Genomic DNA, 18,427 nt, shown 5'->3' with positions numbered 1-18,427 from the left:
TTCTAGAAAGGGAATACCCCAAGTACAGCTCTGTACAGAAGTACAGCTCTGAGCAGAAGGGGAGTTCTTCCAGGTGTCTGCTCTTACACTTACAGAATCCTAGAGTCAGTAAGGTTGGGAAAGATCTCTAGGTTCATCAAGTCCAACCATCAGTCCTTCTCCACCATGCATACTCACAGAATCAATGAGGTAGGACATGACCTCTGAGACCATCCGGTCCAACCCCAACCCATCCCACCATGCCCACTAATATTCCCTCAGTGCCACATCTCCATGGTTTTTGAACACCTCCATGGACGGTGACTCCAACAGACTCTTCTAGAAGAGAAATTTCTTCTGATACCTAAGAACTGAGGTGAGACAGCTCGCAGTAAATAGAGTTTCGAGATGGGCTTACATCCTTGGACAGGTCGGGTGGTTGTGCTGACTCCCCTGCCAATTAGTTCCCTATTGTTCTAAGTTCATGCAGGTACATCACACGCCTGGCACAGCCCTTTGTGCCCCCCAGGAGCTGTTGTGCTGGCTGCAGGCTGCACGCTAAATGAATCCCAGACCTTTTCCCCTGTGCCTTACTCTTGCCTTGGCGTGCCCTGCGTTTTGCTTCCGGGGGTTTTCCTTGCTCAGTGAGGAGAAGCAATGCATTGCAACCCATGGCACCCTCCCCTTGCTGCTGCACCATGCCTTTATTTGGCTGCTCGTGGGGAGATTGAGGAGACATGAACAGGGAGCAAAAAACTGCACCTTGAACTGGGCAGGGCCCCATGAAAAGTGCTCGTTATCTGTATTTGCATTTGTTGTTCCATGCCTTTAATTAAAAGCTCCACGCAATAGAATAAATTACATATGCATTTTTATTAGACAAACACCAGAAAGTAAAGAGAGAAAGTCATGGGACACATTTTATATACAAAATCTGGCTGGAAAAAAAATAACAAAACAACAAAAAACCAAAAAGCTGAGCGGTAACAAGCGAGTTGCAGATTTAAAACAGAGGGATTTCCGTTCCACGGCAGAGCCCTGCATGTGTGCAAGAGAGGAGGTTTCCAGTGAGGCTCCTGCGCCACAGGACATCGGGTTCAGGTGGCTCCTGTTCTGCTTCCCCTGATTATGCTGTGGTGAAGGACCCGTGTCGTGGTGTTCTCTGGCGAGGGAGGGAGAGCTTTAGCTCCTGTAACTTCTCCGGGAGGAGGAGGAGGAGAAGAACTTCATGCTGGAGCTGCTGCCCCCACCCAGGGCACTGGTCCCCCCAGGCCCACTGCAGCTGTAGTTGTTCCCCATGCTGCACATGCCACCCCCCATGCTGAGGTTGCTTCCTCCTCCATATCCCGATCCCACAGTGGTTCTGGTCACGGCTGCAAAAGAGATAGAAAAGTAATAAGGCATTGGCTTCTCAGTGCAGGGGCATAAAAATGCTCAGGCGAGGTAATTTTATAGATTTTAGACTTACAGATATTCACTGGGACACCATCTCCAGCCAGCCTGTATGGGGAGAGAACAGCAACGTGAGAGGACAAGGATACAGACGACAGCAGGGAAAAATACATGGGCCATTTTATAGGACTTCTGTAAATATTTGGTATTGTCCATGGATGCTCCTCACAATATCAGTCCATCACCCGACCTCCCCCTGCTCCTGGGTACCCCAATCGATGCATGTACCTCATGAGGGAGCATCCCACCCATGTTTTAAAATACCCCCCCACTTCCTCCCTCATTTTATACTGCTTCGTGCTCCAGCTCTTTGAACCCAATGGAATGTGTCCATCTCCAGGGAGGATCACACAGGGAAAAGTGAAATTTGCTGATATTTCTGCAGGGATTCTTTACCCACCTGCACTCCTCGCCCTCCAGCAGCTTCCTGTAGGTTGCAATCTCGATGTCCAGGGCCAGCTTGACATTCATCAGCTCCTGGTACTCACGCAGCTGCCGGGCCAGGTCTGCCTTTGCCTGCTGCAGGGCATCCTCCAGCTCAGCCAGTTTTGCTTTGGCATCCTTCAGGGCAATCTCCCCGCGCTCCTCAGCATCTGCGATGGCTGCTTTCAGATTTGCACACTAGGGGAGAGAAAATCTCGGTCACATTCCCCTATCTGGCTTGTTCCTTTTCTACCCTATAATCACAAGGTCTTATTCCAGCATCACCAATTTAACTAATTTTAATGACTTTTTTTTTTTGGACAGAAGTGTCAGCTAAGCAGAACTTGCCTACATTGCTTCTGATATTTTCTTTCCTTTCTTCCAATCTGGGGAGTAAATTGGTTAAAAGCATGGATTTTCCTGCTCTGTACCTGTTTCTTCACATTGTCAATCTCAGCCCGCAGCCGCTGGACGTGGCGGTTGAGCTCAGAGATCTCCTGCTTGGTGCTGCGGAGGTCGTCCCCGTGCCTGCCTGCGGTAGCCTGCAGCTCTTCATACTGCCAGGGAGAGGAGCAGAGGTCAGGGCAGAATCCAGCATTGTAGAGTGAAGAAGCATGTAAGTATCATGGAACCATGGGATGTTTGGGTCGGGAGGGTCCTTCAAGGTCATAGAACCATGGGATGTTTGGGTTGGAAAGGTCCTTACAGCTCCCCCAGCCCCACTCCCTGCCCTGGGCTGGTCCCACTCCTCCATCAACTGCCCAGGGCCTCATCGAGCCTGGACCTGTGCACCTCCAGAGATGGGGCACCCACAGGTCTCCCTCCTGTTTCTAAGCTCGCTTTATGGATGCAAAGACTGCAGTGAGGTCTCTCTGAAGCCTTCCCATCTCCAGCTGAATTTCCCCAGCTCCCTCATCCCTTCTCCATAGGAGAAGATTTTCCTGGAAGAGTCAGCCCTTCTCTATTCAAGACAAGACATGAAGACAGAAGCACGGAAAGCCCCATCTCCTTCACCTTGGTTTGGTACCAGGACTCGGCTTCAGCCCGGCTGCGGTTGGCGATGTCCTCGTACTGCGCCTTCACCTCTGCAATGATGCTGTCCAGGTCCAGGTTGCGATTGTTGTCCATGGTCAGCACCACGGAGGTGTCGGAGATCTGGGTCTGCATCTGGGACAGCTCCTGCAATGGGAACAGGGTGAGCTTGCACTCGGTGGTGCTTCCTCATCCCTAAGGATGAGCGCGCCAAACTGGGAGAGGCTGCAGATCATTATCTGCACGGTTCTAAAGAGTGAAGAGTTCAGCATCTCCTGGGGGGAGGAATTAAGGGCTGTTGGAGGGAGGTGGGTGATAGTACTTACAGCTTCGTAGAGGGCTCTCAGGAAATTTATTTCTTCGGTCAACGCATCTGCCTTGGCTTGTAGCTCAACCTTGTTCATGTAGGAAGCATCCACGTCCTGGAAGGTGAGAGAAGTGGACAGTGAGTTTTAAAGTCTTGTTCATGTGTGTATCTCTACAGTAACAGAGCAGAGAAGAAGTCATGAAGAAGACAGGGAAGAGGTCAAGAGGGCATCAAGAAGTACAGATGGGTTTGTGGATGGAGAGTGGATGGAAAGAGTCATGAGCCGATGAGCCGCAATGCGCTCTCACCTTCTTAAGTGTCACAAACTCATTCTCTGCAATGGTGCGCCTGTTGATTTCATCTTCGTACCTAATGGAGGAAGCAGAGGGAGTATTGTTTAGGCAGGTAGCAGACGGAGGTGATTTTATTTTGCTGGAATGAACTTCCTTAACAGCAGTTTGCATACAATGTTCTTTTCTCCTACGTTGCATCTGAATAAGAGACCATGAGCGATTTCCTAGGCTGAACTAGTTAAAACAAGTACATTAAGAAAAAAAAAAAGTGAAAGCATCTCTGCTATTCCTTTTCTCCTCTTTCTGGCCGTTACTCATTCCCCTTCAGCCTCTCTTAAGCAAATTAAGCATGCTGCCTCAAAACTTTCAGACCTACCGTGTAATTTTTTCTCAGTGCTAGGTAATTTAGTTAATAAGCCTTTGATCATATTCTAAATTATTCCCTGAATATTTGTGCATTTGGATCTGTTGCTCCGTTACCATTTATTTTGAGAAAGTGGCACAGCCTTCACTGTCGGGAATTCCTTCACTGTTGGGATTCCCATGTCCCAGTGCTGGAGGGCTCACCTGGACCCTCAGATGGCGGTAGGATGGGGGAAGCTGCACCCATCAGGTGGGCAGAGCACCTCCCATGGACTTACTTCTTCTTGAAGTCCTCAACCAGGTACTGTGTGTTGACGAGCTCTCCCTCCAGCCTCCCCTTGTCGCTCAGCAGGCTGTTCAGCTGCATCCTCAGGTTGTTGATGTACGTCTCAAAAAGTGGCTCCAGGTTGTTCCGGACCGTTTTCATCCCCTGCTCTTGCAGCAGGCTCCACTTGGTTTCCAGCACTTTGTTTTGTTGCTCGAGGAATCGGACCTGCGAGAAGAAATATGCTGAAGATGTTTGGAAAGGGCAGAGATTGGGGTGAACTTCCTTTGCACTTGTGGGGTCCCAGTACCAGAGAGGGGTTGCAGTACCCTTTCCAACTGGTTTTCACAGATAAATTTATCTCTGGTAGAAGCAGGAATTTGCAATTTGATTGCCGTTTCCCTGCTCAGTGTTGCAAACAAGCGCTGGAACTAATTTCCTTTCCCCTTCTGCCCTTTGAATAAGTGTGCAAGATGCAAACAGCATGTTGAAAATCAGATGAGGAGTAAACAGGATTGGAACTCCTATTAAGAAAAGTGCCAGTTCCCCCCCCCCCCCCCCTCAGCATTGCTCCTCCACTTTGAAAAACCTCTGAAATAATGCAGAATAATGGAGCATTTTGCTTGGAAGCAAGAGGAGCTGCTCAACCAGGAGAGAAATCAAGCAGGTGCTCTTGTGCATCTAATATGCTTAATGAGGAAATGAAGTGGACAGAAAGTGTTGGATCAGATTTTGCTATTTTGAGCAGTCCCAACTTGCTGGTACTGTTTCATTATGAGCTTTAAATGCCTTTGAGGAAAATTCAAGCACTGAGAGGCTTATATCTTCCTTTGTGCTCTTCCTTTTCTAGTCATTTCAGGATTGCTTGCATCTCACTTTAACTACCCAACACCTGTTATCCTGAAGTGCTCAATGGAGAGACCCCAACACCTGCAGAGGGGTGGAATTGCCTTTGAGAGTTTTCTCTCTCCATTTGCCTCGCAGCAAATGAGAACCTCAGATGCTGGGTGATGCACTCATAGCAACCACTGCACAGCAGGTACCACTGCCTGGAGTTCCAGGGACAGAGGCATCTTCCAGTCCCATTCCTGATCACTGTTCCTTCTTGCTCAGCTCATGTGCTCATCATGCAATAAGAATCCCCATCAAAACATGAGGGCAGGGAAGCTCATGGCTCACCTTATCGATGAAGGATGCAAATTTGTTGTTGAGGGTTTTGATCTGCTCCTTCTCCTCCTTTCGGATCCTCTGGATGCTGGGGTCGATCTCCAGGTTGAGGGGCTTCAGAAGGCTCTGATTGATGGATACCTCCTGGATGCCACCAGCAGGGAACCCAGGGCCTCCAAATGCCCCGTATCCGTAGCCCAGCACGCTCCCAGCACCTCCACCAAACCCTGCGGGGCCATAGAAGCCCCCGCCCCTTCCAGCTGCAGAGATCCTCTTGCATCCACCGAAATTGTAGAGGCTTCTGCTCCCAAAGCCACCTCCAACCCTTGCAAAGCCACTGCCAGCATTGCAGCCCCCAGCACGGGTGACGGAGCGTGAGCTGAAGCTGGTGCGGCACGTGCCGGGCACGATGGCCGACGCAGCGCTGAAGCCACTTCTCCCCCTCTGGATCCTGACGGTGGACTGGCGAGACATGGCTGGTTTGGGATGGGGTGGATGCTACGGCACGAGGGAAGCAGTGGAGGTGCTGGCCTGGAGCAAAGAGTGGGAGGGAAAGTAGAAAGATGAACCTGTGCTCCTCACGGGCTCGGGAGAGCCCTTTTATGCATTTATGAGACTGGGATGGGTTTGATGAGGTGGATCGTCTTTCTGATTAATTAGGCTTGGCATGTCCAACAGCATTCTGGAGAGAGAACTCACTCCGCACACACGCCCTTCTGAAATAATACAGCCAAGTTCTGAGCAACAGTGGTATTGTTTGGGAATAACTGTCGCCTTCTGCTGTCTTTGTAGACGGGCAGACTCTGCACCATATCAAAGAGCTTGGGAGCTGCAATGAATCAGCCTGGTCACGGGAGGGAAACACCGTTTAGAGTGGCTGTCACTCAGCTCTTGGGATCTTCAGACCATGGGACTGCTCTCCTCAGCCCATCTCTGTGAATGGGGCTTTAAGAAGTTGCAGTCCCTGGTGTTTTAGGGAAAGGAATGTGTTGGCAGGGCAGCGTTGTGCAGTCCTGTAGAACATTGCACGTTGCTTTATCCTAGGATTTTGTCATGGAATCGCAGAATCCTTGGGTGGCTTGGATGGAAGGGTCCTTCAAGATCACAGCATCACGGAATCACAGTGTGGCTTGAGCAAGAAGGGAACTTCAAAGCCCCCCCATCCCCACTCCTTGCCTTCGGGCTGATCCCATTCCTCCATCAGCTTCCCAGGGTCCGTTTATGGCCTTGAGCAGCCCAAGGTACACCTATGCTTCTCTGGGCAGCAGTGTTAGGGCCTCACTATTTTCTGGGTGAAGTATTTCCCCCTCACATCTGACCCAAATCTCCCCTCTTTTAGTTTGAAATAAGCCACATAGTCCCCTTCTACAGTACATCTACACAGCTACCTCTACTTTATCTCTATATAGGCTGAGTTTCTTGAGCTGGTGTCTTCTGAAAATCCTGCTCCAGTGGACATACCTTTCTGTGACTCTTAAAAATAATATGTATATATAGAGAGAGAGATAGGAAGGAATGAAAAAGGAACATTTTTGTCACAGTCTCTTGTTCACACCTGGACTTTGACAACCCTATTCACTGCTGCCATTGAGTTCTGTCACCGCTGTGCTGCTCCCCCAGCTTCCAGGCTTTCAAATTTGACATTTAGGAGGATGGAAACGAAAACAATGAGAAAAAAAAAACAAAACTAAGGAGGAGGAAAGACTGTGGGAATGGAGCTGCTCTGAATCCACTGGCTGTATGGAAATAGAGTGCTCCAGGGCTGCTCCCAGCTCCCCGTCTATAAACATGATGTCATTCCCCAAAGATTTAATCAGCTCTCTGCTCATCTGAAAGAGGGATCCCATCAACCTGAATCCATGAGAAAAGTGCTCCACAGGATCTCTTGCCCAAATCCTTAGCAATCTGGGCACAGAGATACCTGGCCCTGTCCTTTCCCATCCGTGTGTGCCAGTGAAAACGTTTGCTTTGCATGAGCATCACAAGCAGTTCAAGTAATGAGTCAAATCGTGAAATCGTGATAAAGCCTCAATTTTGAGGGGGGGAGAAGAGCATCTGGCCCTTTCTGTTTCTGGCAGGTCTGGAAAAGATGACTCATATGTAATTACACAAGAGGGTGACTTTGCAAAAGCATCCCCCCGAACAGCTTCATCTCGTGTTTCTGGAGCAGCAATCCTTTGTTTATTTTGGTAGCTGTTCCTTCAGCTCCTTCCATGAAGGGCTGAGCCTTCATTGTGATGCTGCACCTTCCACACTGCAACAGTCCCAGTGGGCCTATTCACCAGGTGTGCACATTTGCACATCCAAAGCCCTGTCATGCTTTGGGCATTGCTCCCTGGGGTGCCCTCCATCCCTTGTGGCTCCACCTGAAAGCTTTGCCCCGTTGCTGTGCAGCTCAGGAGGGCATCAGCACCAAAGGGATTCCCCGTCCTTTGCACAGCTGCAGCACCACAGGGCTGACTCAGGGTGTGCAGAGCCTGAATCCCACCCTTGGTTACCAATGAGTGTGATGAGTCAGTGCTTTCCTTTCCCCCCTCAGGCTCCATTTTACATATGAAACTCGTCTTTTTTAGCCAAAGAATACGCCAACCGCGTTGGAGTCCATTGTTAATAATAGTAATAATACAGCTCCTCCAACCAAATAAAAAGAAATTAATTTCTTTCCATTTCACATTTGCACTAGGGTGGAGGTGATGCGGTTGTCACTCATCTGGAAGGAATTTGAGAGGTAATTACAAAAGGCAGAACTGGGAGCACCAGGAGCTGCAGCTACAGGTCTGGGGTATGGGTGATGGCAGAGGGTCCCCACCCTGCCCTGTTGATGAAACATTGGGTTTCCAGGTAGCTCCCGGGGGAGTGTCTCCCCTGTGCCCTGCAGCTCCAGGCATGTGGATGAAATTGCTGCTCTAATGCAGATAGCTCACCCTGATACGGACTTCTCCTCTGGCAGAGTGTAAAAAGCAGAGTGGTGCTCTGCTTTTTCCTCCTGATCAGATCACAGAGCTGTGCTGGGGCTGAGAGCCCCGTAATGCAGTTCTGGAGCCTTTTCCACCCCTCTCCCTCCTTTCCTCCTCCAGGGATAGGTGGGAGATCCCTGGGATGCAGCCTGGTATCATGCTAACATTGAGGTAATACACTCCTTTGAGGGTAGAAAAGTGAATTCTGGCTGCATCAGGGCAGTAACTACAACTCAGGTCCTTGTAGTGGGAAATTTGAGCTGTTTCCCAGCCAGAGAGAAAGAAGGCAGCTTCAACAACTTGCCACCAACACCTGCCGAGCATCCACCGTGAGACGATTCCACGGATGCATCTGCCATGGGAGCCTTCGTTTCACGATGGATGTCTGTTCTCAGACAAGGTTGGAACCTTTTAGCAGTGGCTTCATGTGATTTCTTTGCAAAAATAGACATTTATAAAATAAGAGCATGTCCTACTGACTCGTGTTGGTTCACTACCTAATCTCAGTTTAATTATCAGTAAAGTCAAGGCTATAATTTACGTTAATTGCTTAAATTAAAGCCTTTGGGTTAAACTTGGGCTGCTAACCTAAATTCAAACCCTGCTCGTTTTGGCTGTAATTTACCGTATCATCCCAACCCAACGCAGTCCCAATCATCACCCTGAGCTTTCTCCACGCTGCACCCCATGGTCGCTGCATGGCATGGCAGAGACCTCCAGGAGCAGAGAGGGAGCTGGGATTCACCTCCCTGAATCTCATTTCCCCAAGGAATGAATTGGGATGAGCTGCTCCGGAGCGTTCCCATAGGTGTTGCCCCGTGCTGGGCGTTGCAGTCCTTTGAGCCTGTTCCCAGCAGTATCTGGAGGCCAGTCAGCTGGAAGTAGTGCAGGACTTTGAAGTGTAGGTGTGACCAGCTTTCTCCAGATAATTGGTTTTTGTGTTAGTGCAGAGACACCAGTGCAGCTCAGGGTTTTGGAGTAACTTTGCTTTTATTTTTGCTGTTGTTGCAGATTGAGGAGGTCTCCTTTCAGCCCGTGGCTTGTTGCATCCCAAAAGAGCCTCTGACCTTGGTGGGTATATATCCTTATCCTGCTCTGCATTCAACACAGCTGCTTGCATGGAGGTACCCAAATAATATGGAATAAATAATACCCAAATAAATAATCCTAAATACCCCCAAGTTATTCTGTTGCTCCTTCCGAGCACCTTTAATGCCCTGGATAAGGCACTGTGACCCTTCTAACCCAAGCCATGACCTTCTAACCCATTCCACAGTTCTATGATCATAAAGAGCCCTTCCAACCCAACCATTCTATGGTTCTACGACCCTTCCAAGTCAAACATCCTATGGTCCTACGGTCTGTAAGGACCCTTCCACCCCAGCCATCCTATGGTCCTATGGTCTGTAAGGACCCTTCCAACCCAACCATCCTATGGTTCTATGGTCTGTAAATACCCTTCCAACCCAACCATCCTATGGTTCTATGGTCTGTAAATACCCTTCCAACCCAACTATCCTATGATTATGATTCTGTAATCTCCTTTCTCATGGCCCTAGGGTGAATCTTCTCTCATTCTAAAGCTGCAGTGAAAGTGAAGTTGCTGGATACCTCATGATTTCAGATTAGCATCCTGCACCAGCACCGCTTCCAGCTCAGGGTTTCTTGCAGACAGACCTAGTGCTTGTGCAAAATTTAATTTCTCCCAATTAAAACAAACAATACCATTCTCTGAGCAGGTAAAATCAACAAGTATTATTCACATATTCTAGGAGGTGTCTCCAAGCGGGGTTTTGCTCTCCAAACAATTGACTGATCCTTGTGAATTGTAGCAGGGGTGTTGTTCCTCTGCTGGATTTACTGAGTCCTCCGTCACCTTCCCTGAAGCCATTTTGTGTTTTGCTTCATTTCCAGGCTGCATGCATTTGCAAATTTTTTTAAAAATAATAATTTTGTTAGGAGAAAACCTTGTCTGGAGGGGACCCTGCATGGTAGGACCAACACTTCCAGCCTGTCAGCCAGCTCTGTGCCTTTCCCTTGCTCTGGGTCCCCACCTACTGGAGACAGCAGGCTGGGTTGTCGGGTGCATGCACACCTCTGGCTTTTTGGCAGTGGGGCTGCTACTTCTCCTCCCCCTCCTTTGGGGTACCCATGGTTGGAGCTGGTAGGGCATGTGGGATGGTGGGTGGATACTGGGAAGGAGTGAGATGCTCACCTTAGGACATCCCTCCAAAGGGCTGCTCCTCTCCTTCATGCTGCAGCTCTCAGAGCTTTGTGCCGGGTTTCCAGTTCGTGCCCATCGCTGCTGTTGTCTGGATTGCCACCCGTTGAGTGGTGGGATCCCATCCCAAATCTGCTCCCAGGGCTCACTGAAACCTTCTGGGGAAGTGGGTGGGAATGGAGCTGCCAGGTCCTGCAGGTTCTCTCAGAATGAAGCTGAGGTCCCAGAACAGCCCTTCCAGAGCAGCATTCAAGTGAGATATTACAGTGCAAGGGAAAACTCCACATTCAAGCATGCAATGAGATATGTGAGATATCGGACACTTTGCCCTGCTCCTGCCCCAATTTGCTCTTTGCTGGTACTGTCCTCCTCCCTTAGGGGGTGACATTTCCCTTCCTAGGGGCTCAGTGTAGAGCACCCCCCCTCCTCAGTGCAGTTCTTGATGTCCTGGCTGTGGTCCTCATGCTCGCACTGGGCTCCTTTTCTGTAAGGTTTGCTCCATGCTATGCCTACACTAACTCAAGGATCTTGGCCAAGCCTTTGACAATCACCTTCCTTTCCCCATCTCCTGTGTTTTCTCACTCCTGCAGGGATGAGAAAAAAAGACAGCCCCATGGTGGGGTTCCTCCAGCTTTTGTCTTGCCCAGAAGCAGCTTGTCCTCTCTCTGTCTCAGTTCTCTGTCCAGCCCACTCTCCCCAGAGCCACACTGGAGTATGAGTCCTAGCCCCGAGCTGAAGGTAGTACTCTTAGAATCACAGAATCACACAATGGTTGGGTTGGAATAGACTTCAAAGATCACAGAATCATAGAATGGATGAGTTGAAAGGAACCCCAAAGTTCTCCCTCGATGGGCTGCTCCCACCCCCCCATCAGCTGTCCGTCCCTATCCACGGCCATGAGTACCTCTAGGGATGGGGCACCCACATGTCTCCAGGCAGCTGTGCCACGGCTTCACCAGCTCTGAGTAAAGAATATTCTCACCCAAATCTCCTATCTTTTAATTTAAAGCCATTCCCCCTTGTCCTATCACTGCCTGCCATTGTATGAGAACAGCTTTCTGTTCTCCTGTTTACAAGCTCCATGTAAGTACTGGAAGGCTGCAACGATATCTGCCTCCACAGAGCCTTCTTGTCTCCAAACCAATTCCCATCAGAGAATGAAGCCAAGAAGCAGCAGTTTTTAAAAATGACAGATGCTCTTTATTGGACAACACATTATGGTAGGAAATGAAGAGGCTATAGCCATGGGGGCAAGAAGTTGGAGATCAGTGGCAATTCTTGTATGCAGAAAGCAGTAACATTTCCCCTGGGTTCCTGAGAGAATAGAATGGGCTGGAAAAATCTTTTAATTGCAGCTGAAAGGTTTGGAGGTTGTAACATGTGATGTGATTAGGGGCTTGCAGAGCCTCTTGGGGCTCCTGTCCTTGCCGAGGACCTGGGGCTGAGGTTTCACAGGGCTGTCCCCTTGCTGTGAGGCGAATGAAACAAATGCATGTGGCTTCCCCCCATTCAGCAAAGTGCTTTAAATGCTTTGCATTAAATACATGATCTCGTGAGGAGGAACGGAGGAGGGCTGGCATCGGGTACCGTGCCAGTTCCCAAAGCCCCATTGGTGACCCGCTACAACCTGTGCTTTGGCCAAAGGTGCTCCAGATTCTCACAGTGGGGTCCTGGTCTCCCCCCAGTACCCCGAGAGAGGCTGGCGAAGGACGGAGGAAGGAGAGGGCGCAGCACAGCTATGTACAGCACTGATTGGTAAGGCAGCACGTTGCTTTTGGAAGGCAGGAAACACACCGTTGGCCGGAACCATCCTTATCTGATGGTCTTTTTGCTAGTAGTGGTCTTGGAAACGATCCGCACGCTGCCTCCCGTGCTGGAGCTGACCCCTCGGCTGCTGCTGGAGCTGAAGTTGCTGCCTCCGCCATAGCTGTAGCTTCCACTCCCGCCCCCGAATCCTCCACCGCCGCCACTGCTGCTCATGGTGTAGCTGCCGCCGCCTCCCATGCTGAGACCACTGCTCATGCCAAGACCACTGCTCATGCCAAGACCACTGCCCATGCCGAGACCACTGCCCATGCCAAGACCTCCTCCCATGCCGCTGCCGTAGCCCATCCCGCTGGAGCTGCTCACTACAGCTGCGAGAGAACAGGGATGGGTGAGACCACCTCAGCATCCTGCAGATCCCCAGGGTGGGGGGACAAACCCCAGCAAACAAGGGTGGGAGAGGGGGAGATACTTACAGACACTCACGGCTCCAACACCCTCTCCGGCGAGCCTGGTGGAAAAGAGGAAAGGAGGAGGTAACGCAGGCAAGATGCAGTGGTACCTGGGAGGGTCTCACTGCAGGAGCACCCAGTTGGGGAACTATCCAATGGGGGGACCATCTAAATGGGAGACTATCCAACGGAAGGGCCATCCAATTGCAGGGCCTTCAAACTGGGAGACCATCTAATTAGGAGAACATGCAATTGGGGAATCATTCATCTAAGGGACCACTCAGTTGGAGGACCATCTAAATGGGGAGTCGTCTAGTTTGGGGACTTTCTGTCTGGAGGCCCGTCCAATTAGACTTTCCTGTCCTTCAATAGGGTCCTTCCACTGCTGGGCTATGTCTGCAGCACATGTGGAAGTGGCAATTCTCATTTTTCTTAGTGCAACAGATGCCAACAACTGAAGGAACCCAGCTTTTTCTAGAAACCTCACATTTCAAAACACCCATCTCCTCCCTCTTTTTTTATGTTCCTTTATGCTCCAGATCCTTGGGGTGAGCTGAGGCTTTGGGCCCAAAGAGAGGTGCAGCATGCAGGGAAAAGTGATATTTGCTGATATGTCTGCAGGGATTCTCTACCCACCTGCTCTCCTCGCCCTCCAGCAGCTTCCTGTAGGTTGCAATCTCGATGTCCAGGGCCAGCTTGACATTCATCAGCTCCTGGTACTCACGCAGCTGCCGGGCCAGGTCTGCCTTGGCTTTCTGCAGGGCATCCTCCAGCTCGGCCAGTTTGGATTTGGCATCTTTCAGGGCCATCTCCCCGCGCTCCTCAGCCTCAGCGATGGCTGCTTGGAGACTGGCACACTAAAACAGAGGGAAGCAGATAGCTGTTTAAGTTGGGCTACCCAAATCTGCAGTCCTGTGGTACTGTTGGTGCTGCCAGGGGGCTCCAGCATAGCACTGGGATTTGTGGAGCTATCAGAGAGGTGTCAGAGGGTGGGTGACTGAAGAGCCACAGTCCTGTTCCACGTGAAAATGAGCAGAATCTGCATCTCTTTGTTTTGCTGGCATGATGCAATAGCTCACAGCTTGCTTCCCCAGCAAGAAAACAGCAATCACAGCACATCCTCACATCAGGGGACATTCTCCAGTAGGGAAAAGAGATGGCCATGCCTGCCAATGCAGGACACGGGCTTCCATCCCTGCCCAAAGCTAGGAGCATCCCCCCTACCTGTTTCTTCACACTCTCAATCTCGTTGCGCAGCCGCTGCACCATCCGGTTGATCTCTGAGATCTCCATCTTGGTGTTCCTGAGGTCATCGCCGTGGCGCCCAGCTGAGACCTGCAGCTCTTCATACTGGTGGGCAGAAAGGAGGAAAGCAGTGGTGAGGGACCATGGGGCTGGGAATGGTGTGTACCAAGTCTGGGTGCAGGTTGAGGGCGACCTCTGAGCACATTGCTTAGCCCAGAGTTGGCAATCTATGCCTTGCATAGAGCGCCTGTGTGTTGTCACCTGCTTTAGGAACCTGGAAGGGAAAGAGCAGTGCCCTGTGTTTAAGGCCAGGTCTACCAGCAGCTCTGTGAGCCCAGAATCAAGGTGGGTTGGGTTCACAGCAGGGAAAGTCTGCTGCCTTGTGCAGCGGTCCACCAGCAAGCGATGGCAATCTGTATGCAAGAGCCCATTGCAACGTGCACAGAACGTTAGTCAATTTCTTGTGCAGCGCTGAGGTCCTTCCTTGGTGAGTCCCGCTTCCCTTCAGCTAATATGATGTAGCATCTGTGGTCCCTGTCACTCACCTTGTTCTGGTACCAAGCCTCTGCCTCAGCTCGGCTGCGGTTGGCGATGTCCTCATACTGTGCCTTCACCTCTGCGATGATGCTGTTGAGGTCCAGGCTGCGGTTGTTGTCCATGGACAGCACCACGGAGGTGTCGGACACTTGCTGCTGCATCTGGGACAATTCCTGCAGAAGATAGAAAAAAATGAGTTAATTGTCTGCTTTCTGCAGTGGAAACCATAAGATGGCTTCAGAGCTCTGTCTTCCAAGAGATGCAATTTCTTGCATTTCTATCTCTCTTGGCACAGGTCATCATCCTGGAGTTGTTCAAGAAACATGGAGATGTGGCACTTGGGGACAAGGTTAGGGGGCACGGTGAGATGGATTGCGGTTGGACTGGATGATCTTAGAGGTCTTTCCCGACCATAATGATCCTATGAGTCTACAATTCTTCTCTGATTCTACTTATCCACAGTTTTCTATCTTATGGCTGCACTGCGATTTCTAACAGGCAGCGATGCTTCCTCCTTCACTGCCGTGCAGTACTGAGTGTGGAGCCAAAGGACGTCGTGCAGAGAACTGACTGCTCACCGCTTCGTACAGAGCCCTCAGGAAGTTGATCTCATCTGCCAGCCCATCTGCTTTGGCCTGCAGTTCCACCTTGTTCATGTAAGCACCATCCACATCCTAAAGAAAAGCAAAGCAAAGCTTCAGGTGCAAACCCACAGCAAAGCTCAGATTCATGGGGATCTGACTGGAGTCAGAATTGCTCCCTTACTGTGGGTTTCCGTAGTAGTACTCAGCCCATTACCCACTCCTGGTTGTGCTTACGCTGTATTTCACTGCCTGACCCTGCTGTGATGCCGCAGGACCCCATCTCCCAGCAGCTCTGCTTGGGCTCAGCCCTTTTATTCCATTCCCCCTTCCCTCACTCCCTCTTTACTCACCTTCTTGAGCACCACGAACTCATTCTCTGCACCCGTGCGCCGGTTGATCTCATCCTCATACCTGCAGAGATAAGAGAGGTTTTGGGCAGCAGCAAAGAAACCCACAGAGTGCAGAGATGGGTCCCACGTCACTCAATGTGGCTCACGGATTCATCCTGCACTCCCACTTCTTTACAGAGCAGATACAGAGCAAATGGACACTGGGGCTGAACCTTCAAGGACTCCATGTGTGAGAAGTCCTGGCTGAAATCTAAAGAATCCAATTGCTGCCTTTAGATCCAAGCTCATGCAGGGTTGCGTGGCATGGCGCTCGGAGAGACGTTTGCCCAAAGCAAAGATGTACAAAAGCTTTCAGTGAAGCTGGACTGCAATACCTAGCAATGTGACCGTTTGATATTTGATGTTATAATAATGCTAATGGCTCTGAATAACCCACCACAGCATTTAATTTACTAAAAAAGAAAAAAAGAAGGAGAAGCCTGTGATTCTTTAACCACGGTTGTGCAAGGGCAGATCGTTAAGTAAGCCTCAGATTATGTCTATGAGGAACTTTTTATGTCTCTGAGCAACATCCTCTCATCAGATAATCAGGGCAGGGCTTAGCTAGAAAGCCGACAAAGCATGTGGGCTGCTGTGGCAAAGAACTGGCTTTGAAAGGCAGGTTTGTGCCAGTCCTCCAGCTAATGCTGGTGAGCATCTCCCTGCAGTTGGAGCTTGGGTGGACAGCAGGCAAGGTCAAAATGAGCCTGAGGATGAGGAACCAGATCCAGACTTGAAATAAAACATGTTCTCTTGCCCAGGCAGTACTCCAAGATCCAGACAATGCCCTTTGTGGTATTAGCTGATGCTTGCAAAAGGCTCTAACTCATACCGAGACCTGAAATGCACCCAAGGACAACATACCAGGAGCTGGTTTGTGTCAGCCCATCCTGTCAGATCTAACTAGCTCCCACCCCCAAAATCACACGCTATTCACATGCTTAGCTCTCTAATATTACCATGTCCCTGTACTTCAGGGTGTTTTACTCAAATTTACAGTTGACCAGATCTCGTTGCATGAGAGAGAAACTGTTCTCACCGCTGGAAAACAAATTGCCGCGCCTAAAAAAAGCACCTAAATGTCCTCAGAGCCAGTGGGCACCCACCAACACGTCCCAAAAATGATTCATCCCCCTCTGCAGGGTGACGGGGCTGACAGCCTTCCCCAGAGGTTTACTTTAAGGGGAGCTGAGGCAATGGGCAAAGAAAAGAGCTGAGCATCTTCCACGTGATTGGAACTAAGCGAGGCTGAGCATGTGCGGCTGCCTGGGCCCCTTTGGAAAGGTAGAGATTTCCTTTGCTACAACAGAAAATTAGGGATTTTGGGAGCTGGCTACGTTTTATTCGTTTTCATGTCTAGTGCGGTCATGAGCTATACTTTTTGCTATTTACAGGTGATATTTTAGGAAGCCCAAGGGTTCAGAACATGGCTCCATGACAGTGCATGAGCGTGTCCTGTGCTAAATGCCAAACCTGTGTGCAAGAAACCCAACGTGAATAGAGGTAACCAAGATCAAATTTTGCTGCTCTGTGTTCATTTTGCAAACTGCAAGAGGAGCCCAGTGCAAGCACAAGGCATGCACCGCAGAGCCCAGCCCCTCTGAAATCAATTTTCTTGTCTGTTGACCTACAGAGCGCAGTCTCTTACTTGTTCTTGAAGTCCTCCACCATGTCCTGCATGCTCCGCAGCTCCGAGTCCAGCCGTCCCCTCTCCCCCATCAGGCTGTCCAGCTGCCGCCTCAGGTTGTTGATGTAGGACTCGAAGAGGGGCTCCAGGGACTTCCTGGTGACCGTGTGGCCCTGCTCTTGCAGGAGGCTCCATTTGGTCTCCAGCACTTTGTTCTGCTGCTCCAGGAAACGCACCTGGGGAAACAAAAAATGACTGTAACCCACCAGAAAGAGAAGAGGGAGAGCATGGAATGAGGATCTTCCCACAGGAATTCAGGGCACTGAATTCTCCGAAGAAGCATAAACAGCTTAGGGAGAATTTTCAAGAGTTATCAAGCTGCCAAGCATCTGCGTTTGCAATTCTACGTGTTTCTCCCTGCACTGGATGCTCAGCCCTCCTTAATGGTTTAAACTGGTGGTATCTGGTGGAGGAACTTTGCCCCTTCACAATCCATGGAGGATCCATCAGTGCCTGGGCAGTTTTTTAGGCAAAGGGGGATTTGCTATGTCAGCAAAACAAGGCTCTGGAAATCTTGTCCTTGTAAAGAGCATAGGACAATTCTTAATGTTCAGCCAAGCATGGATTAGTTCAGGCAAGCCCTGAATCCAAAGAAAGCTCTTCCTGCTGTTCTTTCCTGAGGCAAAAGATAATGTGCCCGGGCTGAGACCCAGCTCTCACCTTGTCGATGAAGGAGGCGAATTTGTTGTTGAGGGTCTTGATCTGCTCCCGCTCATGTGTCCGCACCTTCTGGATCTCAGGGTCAATGTCCAGCTTGAGGGGTGCCAGCAGGCTCTGGTTGACAGTCACTTCGTGGATGCCACCGGGTGGGCAAACGGGGAACCCGGGGCCGCCACGACCACCAAATCCAGTACCTCCCATCCCAAATCCTCCCAGCCCATAGCCACCACCGCCACCAGCTCCTCCTAAGCCCAAAGCAGCGCCTGCTCCTCCACCATAGCCCAGACCAAAGCCAGATCCTCCACCAAAGCCGTATCCAGCTCCACTCCGCAGCCCTCCGCCAAGGGAGATTCTCTTGCTTCCACCCAGGTTATAGAGACTTCTGCTGCCAAAGCCGCCACCGGCTCCGAAGCCTCCTCCGCCTCCAGCTCTTCCTCCTCCAACTCTGGAGACAGAGACGGAGCTGAAGCTGCTCCGCGTGCCACTGCCACCTCCCACGATAGCAGAACCTGAGCTAAAGCCCCTCATGCCCCCTCCGGTGGAAGATCTGTATGAGATCCGGCTCATGGCTCGTGCAGTTGGAAACACAAAGAGCAGGAACGAGGGAAAGAGCTGGTGATAGAAGCTGAGCAGCAGCAGAGCAGCAGAGG

The 18,427-nt window shown here is 50.5% G+C and overlaps 2 protein-coding genes across 2 annotated transcripts; both read right to left on the bottom strand.

The window, feature by feature from the left end:
- Window positions 1-1,161: 1,161 nt before the first annotated feature.
- On the bottom strand, window positions 1,162-5,755 carry LOC306956477 (keratin, type II cytoskeletal 75-like; the record flags this gene model as incomplete). The annotated part of the gene is made up of 9 exons (XM_079547750.1): window positions 1,162-1,352; window positions 1,448-1,479; window positions 1,832-2,052; window positions 2,286-2,411; window positions 2,869-3,033; window positions 3,213-3,308; window positions 3,502-3,562; window positions 4,128-4,342; window positions 5,294-5,755. 9 exons carry the CDS (start codon window positions 5,753-5,755, stop codon window positions 1,162-1,164), a joined length of 1,569 nt encoding a protein of 522 aa, XP_079403876.1.
- A 6,516-nt stretch (window positions 5,756-12,271) lies between these two features.
- Window positions 12,272-18,344, bottom strand: LOC306956474 (keratin, type II cytoskeletal 75-like; the record flags this gene model as incomplete). The annotated part of the gene is made up of 9 exons (XM_079547747.1): window positions 12,272-12,594; window positions 12,700-12,734; window positions 13,312-13,532; window positions 13,900-14,025; window positions 14,466-14,630; window positions 15,036-15,131; window positions 15,392-15,452; window positions 17,079-17,293; window positions 17,778-18,344. The coding sequence occupies 9 exons, from the start codon at window positions 18,342-18,344 to the stop codon at window positions 12,272-12,274; spliced, it is 1,809 nt and encodes a 602-aa protein (XP_079403873.1).
- Between the last annotated feature and the right edge of the window lie 83 nt (window positions 18,345-18,427).

The sequence above is a fragment of the Tetrao urogallus genome, assembly GCF_951394365.1.
Source record: "Tetrao urogallus genome assembly, chromosome: 31".
Lineage (NCBI taxonomy): Eukaryota > Metazoa > Chordata > Aves > Galliformes > Phasianidae > Tetrao > Tetrao urogallus.
Note: the sequence above shows the minus strand (reverse complement) of the source record. Positions and strands in the feature narration are given on the sequence as shown.